Consider the following 21,078-nt stretch of genomic DNA (forward strand, 5'->3'; position numbering starts at 1 on the left):
TTTTTATGCATTTGGTATATGTCGGAGGAAAAGATGGTATTAGAGAATTAATCGCTTTCGAAAATTCGGTCACTCTAAAACCAAGCGTGGCGTCACTTGGCGCTGTAAATTTGAAGGTAACGACCTAAAAGAAAGGTCGATTTAAGCACCAAAACAAGAAGAAAACCAGCTCCCGTTTAAAAAATTAGTGGCAAAAGCAAGCTGACAACATGAAGGCAGTGTAAGTGATATGACAGTCCACAAAGGATCAACTCTATCAATGAGAATATCCAATTGCAGACCGAGGACGCCGATGCGCGTTGTCCCGAAAACTCCGCGGATGCAACAAACAGTGGAGAAGCAGCGACGAGACACCTCCGAAAAGGCCAGGGATCCAGTAAACGTGTTCTGTCGGGTGCGGCCCCTTCAATCTGACGCAGATCTCACCTCCCTGAGAGTCAAGAATTCCACAACGATCGCCCTAAATCCACAGGATCAGCTGCTACAGCACCACAAGCAACATAATGCAGCCCAGCGCGAGATTCAGTACATTTTCAAGCACGTTTTCCAGCCGGATGCCACGCAACAGGATGTGTACGCATCTGTGGCTCAGCCACTGGTGGAGAACCTCCTGAAAGGCCGAAACAGTCTGCTCTTCACCTACGGAGTGACAGGAAGTGGAAAAACGTACACCATGACAGGAAACCTGCGGCACCGCGGCATCATGCCGCGCTGCCTGGACGTGCTCTTTCGCACCATCTCAGATTACCAGGCCAAAAAGTTCGTCTTCAAGCCGGACAAGCTTAATGGCTTCGAAATTCTGTCCGAAGAAGATGCGCTCTTGGAGCGGCAGCACGAGATGAACCAGCGATTTGCTGGCGCAGGACGATTTGCCTTCCGGCACAAAGACTCCGATCCAGAAATAGCATCTCAGGCCTCAGTAGAGCCAATCCCGCTGCTGGGTTTGGATGAGGATAACATGTACTCGGTGTTTGTCACCTACATTGAGATTTACAATAACAGTGTTTACGACCTCCTGGAGGACTCGGGTATACAGAAGTAAGTATTCATATCTAGGCTTTAAATTCGAAAAATCCAACTGAATTCGTAATCCACACAGGACTTTGCAAAGCAAAATCATTCGTGAAGATGCCAACCGTCATATGTTCGTCCACGGCGTTACAGAAGTGGAGGTCAAGACAGTGGAGGAGGCCCTCGAGGTCTTTCAAATGGGTCAGAAGCGCAAACGCATGGGACACACTGTTCTTAATGCAGAATCTAGTAGAAGTCACTCGGTGTTCAATATACGCTTGGTGCAAGCACCCACTGATAGCCAGGGTGAGAATGTTGTTCAGGATCGGCAAAACATCACAGTAAGTCAACTGTCCCTGGTGGATCTGGCGGGCAGTGAGCGCTCCTCAAGGACGAAGAACACCGGTGTGCGACTCCGTGAGGCGGGCAACATCAATAACTCGCTGATGACGCTGCGCACTTGCCTAGAATATCTGCGCGAGAACCAACTCTCAGCAAGCAATGGATTGGCACCCAAGAAGGTCCCCTATCGAGACTCGAAGATCACACACATGTTTAAAAACTACTTCGATGGCGAAGGACAGGTGTCTATGATTGTGTGCATCAACCCAAGAATTGAGGACTATGATGAGAATATGGTAAAATAAATTTTAGACAACAATGTACTCTTATCCTCAAAATTTAATCATCCCATTTAGCAAGTTATGAAATTCGCCGAGATGACCCAGGAAGTGCAAATCGCTCGGGCAACTCCTATGAAGCAAGATTTGGGTCTGACTCCCGGCCGTCGCAAGGCCAACAAGCTATTCAAGATTGCTGTTAACAATCTGAACGAGCTGGGCATTCCCGAGGCCAAGGATTTGGAGGTGGATGTGGGTTTGGTGTACAGTTTGGGGGCCGATTTTCCGGCCTACGAAATGGACAGTCCCGAGGCACAGATCAAAATCCGCGAGCTAATGCACTATCTGGAGCAGCGCATAGAGAAGCGAAAGAAGCTGCGTGCCAATTTGGACATAAAATGTAAGGCGTCAACTTTTTAATCGTATTAAAGCAAATTGACTTATATATTCCTTGACCTTTAGGTGACAGCTTCCGGCAGATGCTGATGAACCTTGACCGCGACAATCTTCAGCTGCGCACAGAGCTTGCTTCCTTGAAGGCTGTCTACAAGCAGGAGCGCGATCGCAGCGCTGCCCTTGAGAAGAAGGTTCGCATCCACGAGAGCTCTATTGACGTGCTTAACAACACGCTAAGCAAACAAGAACGGCAGATTGAAGAGCTGACTTTCAAGCTGAACGAGAAGGAGAACATGCTCACCCAGAAGGAGCACGAGAAGGAAAAGCAAAAGAAGAAGTTCAGCTCCAAGCTGGCCGTTGAGTCGGACAAAAACAAGCGAGAGTTTGAGCTAAAGCTGCGTGAACAGCGTGCGAAATTACAGGAACGTATGCGCATCAAGGACGAGAAACTGCGATTAGTCTCCAATATTCTGCAGTCCGAAGAGCTGCCCAGTTTGCCGCGGTCACAGAGCTCCGAAAACATACTTAACGAAAAAGATCGCGGTGCATATACAGTACGCACGGAGGTGTCCTCGGTGCCAGCAACAAGGACAGATATATACGCGACCCCTCGTCATGTAAGTGAATAATTCATCCTTGGATAAATATGTTTTAATAATGGTATATCCGAACAGGGTGCTGCAGCGGCCAACAACCGGCATAGACGTTCTCGATCTGCCGGTGACAAGTGGCTGGAGCATCGGGCAGCCAATCCTGTTCCCCTTGGAACCATCATGCAGCCGTATCTGAAGAATCGAAAATCGGTGACAAAGCTAACGGACATGAAGGAGCTAACTGCCCACGGAACGACCAAGTACTGTCTCGTCTCGCAGGATGCGGATACGGATGGTGATGTGGAGACCAAGCTGTATAAGGGAAATGTCATCCCCACTTGTGGCGGCGGTGCCCAAGTGGTGTTCAACGATGTGGAGTGTCTCAAGCAGAAGTCGCCGGTTCACTCGCCCACGCGAAAGCGGCCCAGCAATGGCAACATTTCAGCTCTGGGCAGCGGTGCAGTGCCCAGCACGGTCACCTCGGCCCAGGACGTGGCCTCCCGCTGCAATGTCGGCATCGAGGGACACAGCAGCAAGAAGTCGAAGATCTAAGAATGACTAAGCGTGGAATTCTCAAAGTCAATTACCCATTTAGTTCATAGTTACTTAGTTTCAATAACTTAAATTTAAGTTTACTACTCACCCATTATGGTTTTTGGAATTGAATCGCATTGAAGTGATTTGTTTGATTAAAGAAAAGTTAATCTGTATAAATAATCCCGTAGACGAATTCGTAACCCCTCGCAACTGGAAATGTTTCATACTCAAAATACCCGGAGGGTATCTGCCAAGAGCAGTCGTTGGAAACTGTCCAAGAATCGTCCAATCATAGCCCTACTTTAATGTTATAAAGTATTAAATATTTTATTGTTTTTCGGAGTAGTCTCCACTCCAGTCCAGTTACACAATGAACAAATAAAGTGAAATGAACTGAATTCAATCAATTTTGTTTTAGAAGCAACAGTTTATAGCTACAATGCTCCCAGTTCCATGAAACAATAAGATGGAGCAAATAGATGGTTTTAACTATTTTTATTATTATTCCTGCGTTTATTCAGATTTATGCTTAAACCGATAAATTTTATTGAAATACATACGGTACCATTACACATACATATTTGTAGATTAATTTCAATTACTAATAAATCAGTCTATAATTAAAATATATGTTCGCTTAATGATTTCACGTGTGTGAGTGTTGCTGTGTTGCAGTGTTCATGTTGCAGTTGCTGTTCTGTGGGGGTGAGCTGCTGTTCGACGAGTTCGGCAGATGACTCTTAAACGCTATGTACGGCAAATGTGGCAGGTTCCTGGCAAATGATGAATTTCAAATTTGGAATTGGAAGCCAATATTGCTAACGCTACTGCACAAATGAAATGACAAATGAATCAAATCAAATGTAAAAGGGAAACAATCAGAACATGATAATAGAATTTAGGTACATCCATGTACAAGTACATTTAAACAAAACAAGTTGGACGAAACGAAACCACAAATGTAAACATAATAGACGGCAAACTCAACTCAAGTGCTGGGCCAATATTAACATATCCATCATATCCAAATTCCATTTAAACAAATTACAATTTAATCAATATAAAGCTCTGTTCTCATAAACGCTCTCTCAGGTTCACACGACGCGAAACAATTATTTGCATCTGCAGCTGTATATCTGCGCTTTATAATACGTAATCATAATCATAATAGTATCATTAATGCAATCGACTCTCGCCATATACATCGTAATAAAAACTAAGAAGCGAAATTATTCTACGGTGGAAAACGAATTTTGGCTATGAAGCAACGTAATTTAAAAAGGTATTATTAACAATATACACTCACAGCCACAGCCACACCCCGACCACCCGACCCTACTATTCTTTCCCTTAAATGTTTAATGTTTTTTGTGTGTTTATGGTGTGTGTGGTGTTTGTGGTGTATGTGGTGTATGTGAGCAGTTGCATTTTGTTGGCAAGGCAATCAACATTACGTTGCGGACTCTCACATCCGCGGCATCTGTCTGTGTGTGCTTTTCTGTGTTTAGATGAGTTTGCAATGAAATCTCGCTTGAAGCTGTATACTAGCTGCCCCGTCCCTGACCGTTCGCCGCATGGATCCAAGCGCGCCAGCGAAGGCCGGACCGGAAGTGCCCCACCGCCTCCTATGAGCACTTGACACATGCACCCTCAACATCAAAGTCGAGGACCATTAGCTTTGTTTCCTCCGTTCCGTTGCGGGAGCCGACGGCACAAATGAGTTTTGTGTCGTTTGCCCTGGAATGATTTTAGATATTAGAGTTTCATTTGAAATGAGTGGATTTATATCGTCCTGGACTTACCTAATCCGCCACACAACGCCGCCAGATCCACCGGAGTCCAGGGCCACAAGGTTACGTATAAAGTCGCCTGTCTTAACGTCCCACAATTTGACGGTGCCATCGTCGGAACTGGTCACCACAAATCGGGAGTTGAACTGCAGGCAGGTGACCGCAGACTGATGCTTATTTGGACCTAAAGGGGGATTTAGGGAGTACCAGATTAGTAATGGATCTTCGACAGCATATTAGTGCAAAGTGTAGACTTCGGTTCAACAGCCCAAATTCCATCGACAAACAGAGAAGTCAAACTTACCCGACAGCGTTTGCAGACATTGTCCGGTTGTGATGTCCCACACCTTGACTGTGGAATCGGCGTTGCCCGAGACAAGAATGTTTTGACGCAGTTCCATGCCAGAGGTCAAACTCTGATGACCCATCAGGGTGTGCTTGCAATTGCCCGTCTCCACGTCCCACACGCGGATAGAGGTGTCCAATGAACCCGAGACCACATGGAGGCCATCAAACTGTGAGCAATTTAGAATAAAGTTAAGGTAAAGTCCGACAAAGGAGTGTGGACCATCTTACCTGCAGCGAGTAGACGCGATTTGTGTGGCCCTGCAATGTGTGCAGGCACTCCTGCCGCTCCGGATGCCAGATCTTCACCATATAATCATACGCTCCGGACACAATCAGCTTCCCGTCGTACTGCACACATCGCACAGCAGCCAAATGACCAACCAAAACGTGCAAGCAGGAGCCCTGTTCAATGTCCCAAACCCTCAAGGTTGCGTCTCGCGAGCCACTGACCACTCTGTTGAGAAATTCGTCATGGATAAGCATTGGTAAGTGGATAGTTGGGTGACTTTTACTTACTTGCTGCCATGCAAATGCATACACCGCACGGTGGACGTATGTCCCTGAAGTGTGTGTACACAAGCACCGCTGTCCATGTCCCAGACTTTGAGCGTGCGATCCGTGCTGCCGGAGATGATGATATTTCCGGACATTTGGGAAGACCAAACGCCACCGGTGTGACCAACCAAAGTGCGCAGGCACTATAGTTGTTGAGAGGAAAAGCTCGTTAGCAAGGAAAACATAAAATAATGCTAGCAATTAAATTTACTCACCTTTCCATTTACTGCTGACCATACTTTAAGTGTATTGTCATCGGAGCCGGACACAATACGATTGCCGGAAAACTGCAGGCACGTAATAACATGATCGTCGTGGCCCTTAAGTACCTTGGGCTTGCGTACAGGTCGCGACCGCCAATTCATTTCGATGATGTGTTGTCGCATGTAGGCGGCCTTCCACGGGGACGCAATTGGCGGCATGTTGCCATCGCGTCCTCGCTTCGGGCGATCACTACGCGGCTCGGCGAGAATCTGGGCTTTGCGGCACTTCTCCTTCCACAACAGGTTGTCGTCGCACAGGAAGCGCCAGCTGCGGCAGGTCTGCGCGGCCCTAAGCAAATCTTTGGGCTCCAAGTACGACAGCACAAAGAGGGCTAACTCTCTTGGTAGCAGAGAGATGAAGTCCCGCTGGAACTGCGGCTCAATCACCTTCATCATGTGCCGCACCTGCGACGGATCGCACTGTTCGATAAGACGGTCCAGGGCCAGCAATCGCTCGACATGGGACCATCGCTGGAATTGTGCCAACCAGTGCAGCAGCTCTGGAGGTGGATTGTCACGAGAGGGAACTGAACGGGGGGTGCGACGACCCACAGCCGATCCCGGCGAGGAGCTTGTCAGGTGCGATGAGGGCGTCACCGACAGCACTGCCGTGGGTCCCAAGTGTTGCGAGGAGCGCGGCGTAGATGCGAAATCATAGGCAATCCGTTTGCGGCAATTATCGCTAACGCCTGAGCCCGGTCCGCCCACTTCGCCGCTGGAAGAAATAGTCAGCGAGTAGTCGCCGCCATCCAGCAGGCGTCCCTCGTTGAACTTTCGTTTGCGCTGCTGAGAGATTAGCGAGCTGGGGTTGGTTAGGGAGTATTCAGGGAAGCCAGCTGCGCCAGAGGTAAGGGACAAGGAAATGGGCTCATCGGGATCCATGGCGTCCAGGTCAAAGGTCTCACTGAGACTGGCATTGCTTCCGCCGTAGCTGCTTCCATTACCGTTCTGGCATGTGCAAATCTCCTCCAGATCAGAACAGTTGTTCTCCTCATCGCAGTTGGCCCAAGGCTCCTCGGCACTAAAGTCACCGGGCTCAACCAGGCCGCCGTCCGCTCCGGCAGCTCCCTCTTCCACCACAACTTCCAGGTGGACTACATCGCTGGAACCGTTTCGACGTTGCCGAACTGATGCTGCCGGGTGTGCCCCAGCTGATCCCGTTCCACTAGCAGCTGGGGGATTGCTGCGAGTGAGGAAACGCTCCTGTGTTTGGGCGCTGGCATTGACCTGGCGAGCTGCCTTTGTCGTCGAAGCAGTGGCATACTGGCAACGGTTTGACGCTCCGGCTCCGGACGAGGTAGAAGCCGATGTCGAGGCCTGAGAATCACCCAAGCAGGCCGATCCGGTGGAGCACGCAGCAGTTGGATTGATGGCAGTGGTGCGACTGCAACCACTTTCCTGAGAGGTCTGCGATCCCACCGAGCTATACGAAACGGATGCACTCACATTGTCCTCCTGATCCTGTTGACAGCTTCCCCCGGATGTGGACGAACCAGACGTGGTTGGAGCCAGACTGGGGTAATCATTCGAGTTGGTGTTGGTGTAAACGTCCGTTCGGGCAGCTCCTGTGCAACTGGTCGATGACTCCGTGGATTTTGAAGTGGAAGTGGAACCACTCCGATGCTGGCTGCAGCTGGAGGCGCCCAACGAGGATCCCAGATTCAATTTGGCAGTGGACTTGCTTAGCCGGCTATTGGTGTACTTGCGACTGCTTGTTGGAGTCGTGGACAGATCCTTGTAGGTGTACTTGCTGTCCGACGAGACTGTCCGCCCATTGCTGCTGCTGGGCCAGTCGTCGCTATTGGCCGTACCCGATCCATTGGATTGGACCGCCTTGCTGCCCCCCGCCATGGACTTGATCAGACTTAGATTCAGTTTGTTCTGGCTCATCATGGAGCTGGTGCGCAGGATAATACCGCCTGTGAGACGCTGCTCCGTCTCAAAATCCCGACGCTCGATCAGATCCATGGACTCAATGTCTGCCTTCGACAAAGCAGAGCTGGAGGTTGAGCTGGAGTTGGAAGTGGAGGCCTCCTCTGGGGCGGTGGCGTTGGCAGAGGCTGCTGGAGAGGGATTCGAAACGGCGTTGGCCGTGAGGCTCATCTGCTTTAGGCGCACTGACATAAGGCGGTCGTGCAGTGAGAAGCAAGTAGCCGCATCATCGCCTTCGGAAGGATTGTCGTCCACGGGACCGACCAGCTCAGACTTAATACCTCTTCCTAAAGCGAGGTTCTCTGCTTGGTCTTCCTCACCCAGCAAGAACTCATCACTCAATCTTTTTGGCTTGCCTGTGAGCTCTGACTGAGATCCCGTTGTGACCACCTGGCCGGGATGCGACTGGGCCTCCTCCACGACGGGCGTCTCCAGGAAGATCTTGGATCCATCGGCCGCCATGATGGTGCCGTCGGCTAAAGCCAATTGTGATGTGTTGGGGCAGTCGATGACGTCCCTTACAATGTCCACTACGTCCTCGTCATCGTCCTCAATCCGTTCCTCCTCATCGTCTTCCTCCGGCTCGGGTTCCTCATCATCGTCATCGTCGTTTATAAGGCATACAACCGGAGGATCCTCATTATCCTCATTAAAAAAGCCCTGACGACTGTGTTCCGATAAGGCTGGGTGGCCCAAACCAGGATGACCACCGTTCAAAGTGTCCGTGGAGGAGCTGTCGTCAACGGCCACCACTCCCACTGTTGACGCCGCCCCCGCACTGGTGGGCAGTGAGTTGGAAGAGCTAATCTCAAAGGTGCTGGACTCGTCGTCCAGGACTACGGCGAAACCATGTTGTGAATTTGACGACACACACACGTCCTCCACATCCTCCCGCAGCGTTGACATAGATACAAAGGCTTCTCTGCCGGCTCCTGCTTCTGCTTCTACTCCTAATCCCGCTTCCGATTCTTCTGATGCTCCTGCTATTCGGCTGGTGGAGGCCTGACTCTTGACCCACGTGGAGGTGGAGCTGGTGACTGCTGACTGAGTACGCTCCCCTGCACTGGCCACGGATTCACTGCTAGCAGCTGGGCATCCTCTTTCCATAATACTTTACAGGCATCCAAAAATGGGCAATGCGTTCTCCTGCAAATGTTAAAGATTTGTTATTGAATGATTAGCAGCTAGAAACACGAGGAAAAAAAAACGAAGATCTCCTGGAAAAGTGAATAGTACTGTTGGAAACAGAAACCACGAAAATTTCAAACCGAAGGTATGAAAAATTTTTCACCGCTTACTATGAACGATCCTTTTGTGCCTTGAGAATCCAAGCTGATCCGAAATTCCCACGCAACAAGCGCAAACTGATGGTCGCAAAAAAAAAAAAATGAAATCCAAGGGAATGAAAAGCAGTGGGAAAAATTTGTCGTAACGTCGCTGCCTCTGCCGGCGTCGTTGGAACGCGAAAAAGGAAATCACAAAAGTGCATCGGATCGGCGGAAGAGGCTAAAACGGCGCGAAGTAGAATGGGCAAAAGAAGACGAAACGGGTATTACAACAAAAACATCACAAAACAGACACACACACACTGGAAAGAAAGACAACAGCAGGCAGTAAAAAGGTATAGCGGAGAGGAGTGGAGAGAGTGAAGAGCGGAGATGACGAGAGCGAGAAGTAACGGACGTGAGAAGAAGAAGCACCAAAGATACACAGCAGCCGCAGCACCAAAGAAGAAGAAGAACAGCAACAACAACAACAACATCACGTACACCTTGCAGTTCAAGCCGCTATCTTTTCCCTCCGCTTTTTACCGACTTTCAGAGATGATCAACGCGGGAAAGTCACCGGTGATCGGGAATTCGAGTCACTCGTGTAAGCGGAAATGCCCTCCAAGATCAAAAATTTTTGTTAAAACTAAAAAATTATAAAACCATAAGCAAATGAAAACTTAATTTTAAAAAGTACTTTTTGGGACTTTTAGTTCTTGCTCATTTTAATAATAATTTATAATTTTAATATTGTAAGGCTTAAAGTGTGCAATCTAGTCATAAACAATTTGATGCTTACTAGAAGCTGAGCTTAGCGAAGCCCGTTTACTTTACTTCTGCCAATATGCTGAATCACAGATTAGTTGACTTTCCAAAATGACACATAAGTGTCATACATTTTAAAAACATACATTAAAGCGTGAGTTTTTTACATATACATTATAAATTCGCAAGGATTTATTCGAAACCGGAATTCAAAATAACATGATAACAAGTCATTCCAAAAATGACTAATCATTATTTAAAAAATTTTCATTTTCATCAAACTGACTTTCTTATTTTTTCTTGGACAACGGGATTTTACGATTGGTTAACCAATCATTAAATATTAGGGCAAAGATGTTTATAAATTGTGGGGTACGTAGTCCCTCACTGCTCCTAACCAGCTTCCACTCGCCGTGACTGGAAAATCGCAGCTGCGCATCTCTGATGTTTGACAGCAGCTTGACTGGCCATCACATCCTACCAGACACACACACACACACACGCACCCGAGAGAGTAGAAAAAGGGATCGCCGCAGGCAGAGATTGGAAGATCCAGAGAAGGAGGAGGACAAGAAAACCAGGAGGAGGAGAAGCAGAGATCAGCCATTGCAGCGCAGCATCCGCAGAACAAAAGGGGCGAGATCACAAAGGAATTTTCAGCGCTCCTGCTGTTGCATCACTGCCGAAACAGATCAGATGTGCAGGCATTTCTCCCGAACATTTTCCCTTATTCCTATTCATTCTCTTCCCACCCTACTTCTACTGCTTCTGCTTCTCCTTCCCCCACCACAGACCCATGGCCTTTGGCTGTTGACCTCCCGAAAAATGTAAAATACGTTTTTTAGGGTCTCCGCTTTCACACCACATTTTGATACGCGTTTTTACCTGTGCCACACAGGACTCTTTTGGAATATCAGGGATGCGCTCGAGAACATTTTCTCTCTGTGGATTTTAGCCACGGGTGTGGAGTCGTCATAATCGCTGCATACACACAGACGCACACCAAGGCGGATAATGGGCAGAGACCTGTGGTCCCAAATCCCCCAAAAATAGATTACTTTCGTTGCAAATTCAGAGCAGCGATTGCAGTGCAATGAGCGTTCCTTGCGGACTCTTTGGCCATCCTAACCCCACTTTTCTGCACCTGCAAATGCAGCGGATGGAACACGGAGGGGATAGCCCCATAATTCGTGGAGCAAACAACAAAAGAAAAATGTGGACATTGTTGTACACACGGGCAGAGTCACGCACACACACGAACCCACTCGCTCGCTCGTTCGCAGCTAAAGTTTAAGCTCGCGTGGTGCCTTGCATATTGTTTATAAACTTTTAGGGCAGCCAACATCGATGGGGGTACCAAAAACACACCATGCTTTAGCGGCCACAATTTGTTTTCAACTTTTCGACTGCACATTTAACTCGTGTAAAACTTTTTGCGTTTGGGGCCCACTCTCACACACACAGGCGCAGCACAGCACACACACGTTTAATCGAATTTTTCACATACGTTTTAAGGACGCTGCTCCTCGGAGATTGCTAACTTTTTTCGTTTTTCAGCTGACTCTGTGTCCAGTCTATCTAAATTTCTGGTCTTTAGATACTAGAATATGCGTGCAATTTGCGGATTTGGACAGATTTTGGACCCGAAAAAAAACTAATGCGGATCCAGTGTGACCACCGCTCGACCGTTCAAATATACCATGGGAATTCTCAGCTTAAGTTAGGGATGTGAGAGTCTCCGCGTGACTCGAGTTAGGTTTTCCAAAATATTCTGTAAGTTTTGTAAGAAGTTGGATTTCTATAAAAACTTATTTGTATTACTTTTTAAGTAATTAACATGTTCCCTAAACGATTTGATAGCTTGATAACTTTTGTTTGTACTTGGAACTGCTTATATAGCAAATAAGCGTTTAATATTTATTAATGTTTTAATATTTTTTTTATTAATATACAAAGTTTTACATTGGTTTAAAACACTTAACAATTGCTTGGAAACCCGATATACATATACATTAATATTGGTGTAAAACACTAAACAATTGCTTGGAAACCCGATATATGACATGTGTTCGTTATTTATTATTATGTTCAAAAACAATTTAAGACCTATTACAGAAAATCTCGTTAATTTGTTTACTAGTGGAGGAAGTGTGGTAACACTAGCATTTCCGTCCACACAATGTTAAGGTCACACTCAGAAGCTGCAATTTTCGAATTTCTACGGTCGCAATGAGTGGAGCTCTCGGAGATGTGGTGTCCGAATACCTGGAGCGCGGCCCGGTGCTCGTGGTGGCGGACCTTCTTAGCCTGATAACGGTCTCGTCCTGCCTGGTGATCAAGGTGCCGCAGATAAACACGATACGGGCGAACAAGTCCTCGAAAGGTGAACACCGCCCACGCAAAATCTCCAACCCATACTCCCACTCAAATGATACGTATTCCTGAATTAGGCATCAGTGTTTTGGGACTGTGCCTGGAGCTGTTCAGCTATACGGTGATGCTGTCCTATAACTACACCAGTGGCTACGACTTCCTCTCGTACATGGAGTATCCTGTTTTGTTGCTGCAGGAGTACGCCCTGATTTACTACGCCTTCAAGTACCAGGATCTGCTGGGCAAGAGGACGCAAGTGGTGGCCATACTGTATAGTATAGTGGCCACTCTCATATACCTGAAGCTCTTTCCCATTATCATCCTTACGTTCCTGGTGGTGAGTAAGCCTGCATTGATATCACCTAGTGACTGATTAGTCGGGCATTCTTGCCAAGATAACGACTTCGACGCAGTTCCAACTCGTTGCGCACTCTCGTTTCCAATTAACTAATTATGCTTCCGAGCAAACGGGTTTGGTTTGATTTGTTATTTGTTTTAGTTTGAAAGGGCGGTGCTCTTAACTGGGCAGCATCTTCGCTCAAGGTCACCGATGTTTGTTGTATAATATTTGAGCAGCTATTAATACCTTTTGTGCTCGGGCCATTAATATATATCTTGAAATTTATTTAAATGCCTGATTTCTCTACAGCCTTTCTGCACTCCCATCGGAGCCACGAGTAAAGTGCTCCAACTGCTGGCTATTCTGAGGACCAAAGATGCCAGCTCCGTCAGTAGAACCACATGGGCGCTCTCCGCCTTTACAAACATGAGTGAGCTCACAGCTTGCATTTTTTCAATTGATGTCATCAATTAACGCATATATCTCTTACAGCTCGAATCTACACGGTGTTCTTCCAGTCCCACGATTGGATGTTGCTATCAAACTTCCTGATTTCGACGTTCCTTAGCGCCTCCGTTTTCACCGCCGCTTGCGTCTACAAGAAGAAGGCCAAGGCAGAGTAATTGGCCAGCGTGATTAGAAGAGCTCAACATAGACAAACACTGCGCTATCAGTCATTGTTTTAATTCTATTTGCTTATCTGTTTAAATTGATATTACAAATTCTTGTTTGAATCGGTTGTTGTCACTCATTTAACTGTCCGCGTAGAAAGCTACCACAATCGCACCCACAACTGTTAGAATGGATACTGCATAGATTGCTCTTCGTTGCCAATCAATCTTGGTCTTGGCCGGTCCAGCACCCACGGTTTTGCGCTCTTTGTGCTTGCGTTTACCGAACTTGGCCTCGAACTTCTCCAGTTCTAGGCGGTTTCTTTCTTCCTCGTCGCGGCGTTTTTGTTCCAGCTGCAGTTGTTCCGCTGCCTGGGCGCGAGTTTGCTCCGCCTTGCAGTTGGAATCGCACTCCAAGGATGTCTGACCACCACGGTGCTTGTCACAGGCAATCTCCTGCTTTAGTCGCTTGCAGGCGCAGAAAATGCGAACCTTCTTGCGGCACAACTCGGGATTTGGGCACTTGCCTGTGTGGCAAATGGCTGTGCAGCGATGTCCGCAAGGATACTGAAAAGGTGTATGAATTTAAAGATATAGCTTTATCGAAAATGTGTCTTTTAGTACTCACATTCTTCAAGCATCGATTACCACAGCTCCGTAGCTTCTCTCTTCGCTCGATGATTTCCTGGACCGTTCCCGTTTCATCGAAATACTCATTGCACTTGTATACCAACTGGCTGAGTCCACAGTGGCACTTGGTCTTTATCACAAAGTTGCAGGGCGCACAGGGCGGTGGATGACATCCTTTGGGACAGGCGTGAATGCAGCCGTTGGGTCGGGGAACGGAGCAACCCTCCTCGCAGTTGGCACAGCCAGTTTGCACAGACATATCCTGGGGAAGTGGTACTGAATGACAAACCAATGGACACTTGTGGTTGCCGCACTTAAGCTGACGTGCACATGTTCGCTGACAGGAAGTGGGTTTGGAGTTCCAGCATGGCCAAGTGGCAACCTCGTGACCCCCAATACATGTGACAATGACACCTTCCTCGCACCGGGGATGAGGTAATGCCTTATACTCATACTGTAAAACAAATGGTAGCGTTATAATATTAAAATTGTGTTTATGGGTCCAATAAGTTATTACCTTTTTGGCCTGTGGCCTAGCCTCTTTGGGTTTATTAACTCTAACTGCCTCGTGGCATCTTGCTTTACAGATGTGGCCACACTTGCTGGTGTCATTGGGTAGACCGCACACTTGGCCACATGGAGGACACTCACCCTTGTGACAACGATGTTTAATGGCATGGTGGCACTTGGGAGTTATGCTGCAAGAAGTGGGTTTAACACTAGGTCATTATACATTATAGAGGAAACACCAACCGACAAAGCTCCAAACAGACAATGCGTGCACTCCTTTCCCTGCCACAGGGAACACTTTTTTTTGTTTTCCCACAGCGGCAGTTGATCTGCGATTCCAGTTTACACGGGTAGCAGGGTCCGTTGTGGCACACGGATTGACATTTGTGCTTGTTGCAGCTCAACTGCTTGCCACAAATCTTTTCGCACGGTGGACACAGGTCTCCACAGCACTTAAAAATATTTTATGATGAATTTCTTAATACATTTTAAATCTGTTGTGCTATTATACCTTTCTATTGCAGGCATGCTTGCCACAATCACGCATTTGCTTGCATTTAGTTTCGCATGTAAACTCTTTGGAGCAGGGCAGCTCCTTTTCGTGCAGACCACAACGACATTTCTTTTTGGTTCTTATTGGGCACTATAAGAAACATTTTTCATTAGATAATTGATTTGCTTTCTTGGTGACTATCTTACGGAAATGCAAGGTCCACGATGACAACGCTGGGTGCAAGTGTGCTGACCACAAGACAAAAGTTTTTGGCACGTATCGCCACAGGTTTCCTCTGCCTCATTACATGGTCTTACCTGAGTCTACGGGATTAGGTAATCATAAATTAAAATAATCTTCTAGATGAAGATAAAACATACATTCTTGCCACATGGGCAACTCCTGACTTGCAAAGGACATTCTCCATCGCCGCAGGGTCCTGCATGACAGACCTTCTCGCAAATGTGCAAGCCACAATTGAACGGAGCTCCACACACCTGAAGAGGAAATTAAACGTTGTTATATGCTTCATTTTTAAAAGCCTATTCTTACATTCTGACACTTCCATTTCCGATCAGAGCAATTGACCATCTTCGACTCCCTCTGGCACTCGCAAGGTTGTAAGCTTTTGCTGGTGCACGGAGGACACTTTCCTGGCTGATGACACACCTGATTGCACTTGTGCTTGCCACACGCCAGAAGATCCTTGCACTGGAAAATAATTATTTTATTAGGGAAATAGGTGAGGAAACACTTTTTAATACGTTAGGACTTACAGCCTGCTGACACCTCCACTGCTTGTCAATGCATCTCACGGACCTAGGACTGGATTTACCACACAGGCAGGAGACCTGCGCCTGCTGCGCACAAGGAGGACATGGCCCCGGATGACATAGCAGCTTGCAATCGTGCCCACACTTTGGTTGCAGCAGCTTCCCGCAGATCTCTCCGCAGGAGTGGGGCACAAGGAAGGGCTGGTTTTCTGGATTCACCTCCTTGCCACAGAAGCAGTTATACTGCGTGGGCTTATCGCCCGGTTGGTAGTCCCTGCGGCACTGAGGACAGCACCAGTGCAGGGATTTCTGTCGCTTGGGCGGCACAAATTCGCCCAGGTGATTGTAGTGGCCCTGACCGTTCTGCTGCTCCGCCGCCTTCACCTTCATCTGCATCATGCTGTCGTTGGCCCACCGCTGGATGCAGTTCAAGTGGAAGAAGCAGTAACAGCTCTCGCACGACCAAATGGCCTCCACCCGTCGGATGCTTCCGATACAAATAAGACAGGTAGCGGCTCCCGAGTGGAGAGTGTTCTCCAGGAATGTACTGGTACGGGCTGCATCCTTTGAGCTTCCTACGCTATCCGACGGTTTGTAGTTCTTGTATAGGAGTTCTTAAAAGATAAAAAAACAATTGTTGGTGGTTTTGAATGACACGTCACGAGCATCGGTTGATTTACCCAAAATGTGCTTCTCATCGAGTTCGCCTTCATCCTCGGAGCTGGAGGCGTAGGTGTCCACCAGTTTTTGGGCGGCAGCCAAATTTTTAGCTTGCGCTTTATTAAACTTTTCCATTTTAAAGCCGGCGTTTTTGTCTATCAACTGGGAATAAATTCCTGGGGGTAGAACCAGGGCTGGGAATTTCTGTGATAACAGCAATTAAGGGAACTAGTTCTAAAAGGTACATATTTGTGAGAGCTTTAAGTTTGCAATTTCGAATTAAATTTAATACAACATTTAAAATAATACATTCATACATATTAATCCCCAAATTATTAAACATCCTCTTTGTATATTTTGTTGCCTTTTATAATTCAGACCATCGTTTTTAGGCTTACAATTAATACCGTTGGGTATCTGATGAGGTAGCCCTGGTAATTGATGTGAAACATCTGTTTGTGAGTGCGACACCCTGGAACAGCTTTCACATCAATTACAATAAAATAAAATAGAAAAATTAGATATATCCAGACATACCGACTCCGATCCGAACCAAGATGAATTTCCTTAATTACGTATTTGGCCCAAATCTCTACATGGAGTACCGCGGTGTGCCGGAGCCCCAGCGCAAGATGTACGAGGCAGGTGCCGTTGAAAAGTTCGGGGAGCAGATTCTATCGACGGTAAGTGCCCTGCGATCCCATGGGAAAAAAACTAAACTGGAGCATATGGTAATGTATAAAGTCGACATTCCCCTTTGCAGCTATCTGTTATGTGGTCGGTGGGCTACTACACTTCCCCGCTGCTCGTCACATTCCTCTACCGACGCGGTTACCTGGTGACCGACTCCATGCCGACGCTGGCCAAGATCACCACCAGCGTGGGCCTCATCGTCATCATATCGCTGGTTATGCGCGGTTTGGGGCGCAAGCAATCGCGCTCCTACTCCAACATGATTAAGGCCCTCGTCCGGGCAAAGGCCACCAAGGCACCGGGAGATGCCAACAGCGAGCTGCGTCGATTCGACATCGAGTTCTACGCCTGGCCGGTGGACTTTGATGTGAAGGCTCTAACCGGGTGAGTGGGCTTCACCTTTGCAGTGTGCTAGAATAACAACACACTTTTTTTCAGGGACACCAAAAAGCCGGTGGTCACGGCCAAAAGGCGAGAGCCCATCCAGCTGGCGACACTGCCCTGCGAGGCTATTGCCTATCTGGCCATCAAAACGTTTGGGCTCTCTATGATCTATCCGGGTTCGGTCAAGCTGGTGCAGAAATTCATGAGTAAGAATGATGTACATATGTAGCGGACTGAAATCTTGCTAAGCTGCAATCGGTCAAGCCTCATTCGCTTGAACCCATAAAACAAACAGTTGTGCGCAATGTCTCCAACAGGTTACACATAACTACAGAATTATTAGTCATACTATGGTCATTCGTATCTATATACTGTTGGTGTAAAGTCTGTAAAAACAAATTCCGATAACAAGCTTGAAAATGACTCAGCCACAGGGACTAATACATAAACTAATAATCTCAATTTGCAGGACCCATGCTGATCTCCGGACGCGCCAAGCTCATCGAGGATGACAACGGCATCCGCTACAAGGTTAAGACTATTGATTCGAACGAAATTGATACGTTGTTTATTGACAACCGCAACGACAACGTGGGAAATGGCAAGACTCTGGTCATTTGCTCCGAGGGCAACGCCGGCTTCTATGAAGTGGGCATCATGAGCACCCCAGTGGCCTTAAAGTATTCCGTTCTGGGCTGGAATCATCCCGGATTCGCCGGCAGCACAGGCACTCCTTATCCACACCAGGACAAGAATGCCATCGATGCCGTGGTGCAGTTTGCCATCAATAATCTCGGGTTCGCCGTAGAGGATATCATTCTGTATGGCTGGAGCATTGGTGGCTTCAGTACACTGTACGCTGCTTCTGTGTATCCGGAAGTCAAGGGAGTGGTGCTGGACGCCACCTTCGACGATGTGCTCTACTTGGCCGTTCCTCGCATGCCAGCTGCACTGGCGGGCATTGTCAAGGTAGCCATTCGTAACTATTGTAATTTGAACAATGCCGAACTAGCCAACGAGTTCAATGGACCCATATCCTTTATTCGCCGCACTGAGGATGAGATTATTGCAGAGTGAGTGATAAGTTTGGCGCTTAAGCGGAGGTATTTCTTAAAATTAAATCCATTGATTTTCCTCAGGGACAATCACATTGACACAAATCGCGGCAATTTCTTGGTTTTGTCAGTGCTCAAGCACCGGTATCCAAACATTTTTGGGGCTTCCCAGTTGAACAAGGCCAAGGGGTTGCTGTCCAAGCCCCTGGAACCATACAGTATCCCCGCCGCCGAAGAGAAGCTATGTATGTCGCGCCTGATCACATACGCCTCCGACGAGGGCAAGTCCTTCCCCATGAACATTGGAGCAGATTACTCGGAGGAAGTGCGCAACCTCATGGCTGTGTTCTTGGTGGGTTTATTCGGCAGTTTAAAGTTTCAATATATATAATCCTGTGTACCTTTCAGTTGCGCAAGCATTTACGCGACTACAACTCGACGCACTGCACCCAATTGCCCGGGGAGTTCTTTACCATGCCGTGGGACATACCCACTGAGCAGGGATTTGTGTTCACCTAAGCTCATTCCGCAGATGCTCCACGGCCGTATGCTTAGATTTAGTGAAATGGTTTTTAGTAATTTTTGCATTCTGACTGCTTATTAAATTATTCTAACTGGGAACAGCCGGGTAGCTGGTGTCTGAACTGGTGTGAAATTATATACAAAATAAATGTCACAAGCTAAACTAGACGCGTAGTTTTGTGTTTAGAGTCTATTTCACGGTATATCTAAAGTTGGAGGGGAGGGGCAGGCTCAACACTTAGTTCCTACGAGTTCTTCTTTGATCCACCGAAACCGGAGAAGCCCATAATGGCGGCCATGTCGTCTGGCATGCCGCCGGTCTCAAAGTCCGTGTCCTCGGCCTTGCGCTTCCGCTCTTTCCGCTTCTCCTTGCGGTGTTCCTTGTAACGATCCTCCTCCTCCTTGGCCTCCCTTAGGCGGCGCTCGAGCTCGTAGTCCTTCTGCTTCTCCTCCATCTTCTTTTTGTTCTGCTGGAAGCGCTCCTTCACCTGGTCGACGGTGCTCCGCTCCACCTTCATGGACATGCCCAGATTACGCTGGTGCTTTTTGCCATTGATGTGGTCCAGGAAGTTGATGGAGTCCTTGACCACGCAGTCGCAAACGTTACAGTAATAGCCACCGGATTGCGAGGTAGGTGTGTTCTTGTTGATGACAACGCTCTTGCCCAGCTTGCTGTCCAGGTCCACCTTGTAGTCGCGTCGTTTGAGGTTCTCCCGCTGCACTGGTTCTGTAGGGAATCGGGAAGCGGTGAATTACGAGTCCCCTACCAAAGAATTTATTCACAGACCTTCTTCCTTTGGTGCCACCTGGTTGAGCAGCCGCTCTGCCGCCAGCTTCTCGTACTCGTTCTTGTCCCATTTCCTTCGGTGGTCATCAGGTCGCATCGTCATGGTGGCGCTGTGATTGCAGTTGCTCTAAAATCTATTGTATAAAAGTGTGCCAACGAAAAATTGTAAATATTTTTGTTAGCGATGCGGCGGTTTGCATCCGTGCTAGTTTTCGCCCGGGGATGACAACCTGGTTGTTTCTTGTACTAAAATGTTATCGGTAGTTTCCGAAGACCCATATGATAATATATTGAAGAAAATTCTAATTTTTAATGTTACTTAAATCTTATTAGATAGCCTAATTCATGTTAAGGCCGAATCTGTATCTGTATGCAACAAAAACATAATTAAAATAATATTATACTTATCGATAATCTCAAGAAGATAAATATATCGATAACAATGTGCGAAAACTATTGATTTTTCGTATACAGCAGTTAGGAAAAAACGGTAGGTTCGGAATAAATACCGTAAAATCTGGGACATTATTGTATTTCAAATATTTAAAGCATAAAAATGGGTGCCGCTTTCTTTCCCGTCCTGTTCTTCACCGCCTTGTGGGGCGGCGTGGGCATCGCCATGCCCATAATGACCCCGAAAGGACCTCATCAGAACCTGATCCGCTGCATCCTGATGCTGACCGCTGCCTGCTGCTGGCTCTTCTGGCTCTGTTGCTATATGGCCCAAATGAATCCTTTGATTGGGCCCAAGCTAAAGCGCGATGTGGTGGCTATGATCGGAAGGTCCTGGAACAACCCAATTGTGGCTGGTTAGGAAAATACAGTGACTGCTAACTAAATTATGCCGCAATAATCGCCACTTTAGCTGTTTGTATTACGTTGTAAATAAAAAGTGCAAGTATCAATGGTTCTGTTAACTTTAAATTGTTTAAATATTAGAAATCAACAAATATATTTGATCTTTAGACTGCGTTGTAAATAAAATCTATAAACATCAACTAGTACATCCGCAGAAAATAATTCTTGTTTTAAACTAAATATTCATTCTACCTTAATCAATTTGAATTGCTTAAAAATTAAAATGAAATATTGGAAATTAGGTTTATATAATTTATTTAATCATTTAAATAAAAAAAAGATTTGAAAATTAATTGCTTCCCAACAGTTAT

General features: G+C 47.1%; 7 protein-coding genes across 9 annotated transcripts; 4 read left to right on the forward strand and 3 right to left on the reverse strand.

Moving 5' to 3' along the window:
* Positions 1 to 30: 30 nt before the first annotated feature.
* On the forward strand, positions 31 to 3,685 carry LOC6543724 (kinesin-like protein KIF23). The gene is made up of 6 exons (XM_001971831.3): positions 31 to 220; positions 280 to 1,038; positions 1,100 to 1,649; positions 1,710 to 2,031; positions 2,094 to 2,644; positions 2,702 to 3,685. The coding sequence occupies exons 1-6, from the start codon at positions 210 to 212 to the stop codon at positions 3,170 to 3,172; spliced, it is 2,664 nt and encodes an 887-aa protein (XP_001971867.1). The 5' UTR covers positions 31 to 209; the 3' UTR covers positions 3,173 to 3,685.
* Positions 3,686 to 4,185: 500 nt separating this feature from the next.
* LOC6543750 (F-box/WD repeat-containing protein 7) lies at positions 4,186 to 11,824 on the reverse strand. Of its 3 annotated transcripts, none has more exons than XM_015157823.2 (7): positions 11,586 to 11,824; positions 6,066 to 9,191; positions 5,812 to 5,993; positions 5,524 to 5,749; positions 5,252 to 5,462; positions 4,960 to 5,131; positions 4,186 to 4,894 (listed from the first exon to the last, which is right to left on the reverse strand). In XM_015157823.2, exons 2-7 carry the CDS (start codon positions 9,150 to 9,152, stop codon positions 4,783 to 4,785), a joined length of 3,990 nt encoding a protein of 1,329 aa, XP_015013309.1. In that variant the 5' UTR covers positions 9,153 to 9,191; positions 11,586 to 11,824; the 3' UTR covers positions 4,186 to 4,782. The 3 variants fall into 3 exon arrangements, with proteins under 3 accessions (XP_015013309.1, XP_026833632.1, XP_001971868.1); XM_026977831.1 differs by lacking the exon at positions 11,586 to 11,824 and adding an exon at positions 11,447 to 11,566; XM_001971832.3 differs by lacking the exon at positions 11,586 to 11,824 and adding an exon at positions 9,344 to 9,532.
* Positions 11,825 to 12,222: 398 nt separating this feature from the next.
* On the forward strand, positions 12,223 to 13,525 carry LOC6543751 (PQ-loop repeat-containing protein 3). Its single transcript, XM_001971833.3, has 4 exons — positions 12,223 to 12,461; positions 12,529 to 12,788; positions 13,101 to 13,221; positions 13,284 to 13,525. Exons 1-4 carry the CDS (start codon positions 12,308 to 12,310, stop codon positions 13,412 to 13,414), a joined length of 666 nt encoding a protein of 221 aa, XP_001971869.1. The 5' UTR covers positions 12,223 to 12,307; the 3' UTR covers positions 13,415 to 13,525.
* On the reverse strand, positions 13,455 to 16,673 carry LOC6543752 (NF-X1-type zinc finger protein NFXL1). The gene is made up of 10 exons (XM_001971834.3): positions 16,489 to 16,673; positions 15,812 to 16,422; positions 15,588 to 15,746; positions 15,416 to 15,532; positions 15,242 to 15,358; positions 15,054 to 15,185; positions 14,786 to 14,994; positions 14,550 to 14,730; positions 14,031 to 14,486; positions 13,455 to 13,969 (listed from the first exon to the last, which is right to left on the reverse strand). Exons 1-10 carry the CDS (start codon positions 16,601 to 16,603, stop codon positions 13,544 to 13,546), a joined length of 2,523 nt encoding a protein of 840 aa, XP_001971870.1. The 5' UTR covers positions 16,604 to 16,673; the 3' UTR covers positions 13,455 to 13,543.
* Positions 16,674 to 16,900: 227 nt separating this feature from the next.
* LOC6543753 (protein ABHD16A) lies at positions 16,901 to 19,285 on the forward strand. The gene is made up of 6 exons (XM_001971835.3): positions 16,901 to 17,151; positions 17,232 to 17,545; positions 17,600 to 17,751; positions 18,015 to 18,618; positions 18,685 to 18,952; positions 19,009 to 19,285. The coding sequence occupies exons 1-6, from the start codon at positions 17,026 to 17,028 to the stop codon at positions 19,117 to 19,119; spliced, it is 1,575 nt and encodes a 524-aa protein (XP_001971871.1). The 5' UTR covers positions 16,901 to 17,025; the 3' UTR covers positions 19,120 to 19,285.
* Positions 19,286 to 19,294: 9 nt separating this feature from the next.
* On the reverse strand, positions 19,295 to 20,166 carry LOC6543754 (zinc finger matrin-type protein 2). The gene is made up of 2 exons (XM_001971836.3): positions 19,910 to 20,166; positions 19,295 to 19,849 (listed from the first exon to the last, which is right to left on the reverse strand). Exons 1-2 carry the CDS (start codon positions 20,010 to 20,012, stop codon positions 19,368 to 19,370), a joined length of 585 nt encoding a protein of 194 aa, XP_001971872.1. The 5' UTR covers positions 20,013 to 20,166; the 3' UTR covers positions 19,295 to 19,367.
* Positions 20,167 to 20,341: 175 nt separating this feature from the next.
* Positions 20,342 to 20,921, forward strand: LOC6543755 (V-type proton ATPase subunit e 2). The gene is made up of 2 exons (XM_001971837.3): positions 20,342 to 20,399; positions 20,459 to 20,921. Exon 2 carries the CDS (start codon positions 20,466 to 20,468, stop codon positions 20,721 to 20,723), a length of 258 nt encoding a protein of 85 aa, XP_001971873.1. The 5' UTR covers positions 20,342 to 20,399; positions 20,459 to 20,465; the 3' UTR covers positions 20,724 to 20,921.
* Positions 20,922 to 21,078: the final 157 nt, after the last annotated feature.

This window comes from Drosophila erecta, unplaced genomic scaffold, assembly GCF_003286155.1.
Source record: "Drosophila erecta strain 14021-0224.00,06,07 unplaced genomic scaffold, DereRS2 tig00000021-arrow-pilon, whole genome shotgun sequence".
Lineage (NCBI taxonomy): Eukaryota > Metazoa > Arthropoda > Insecta > Diptera > Drosophilidae > Drosophila > Drosophila erecta.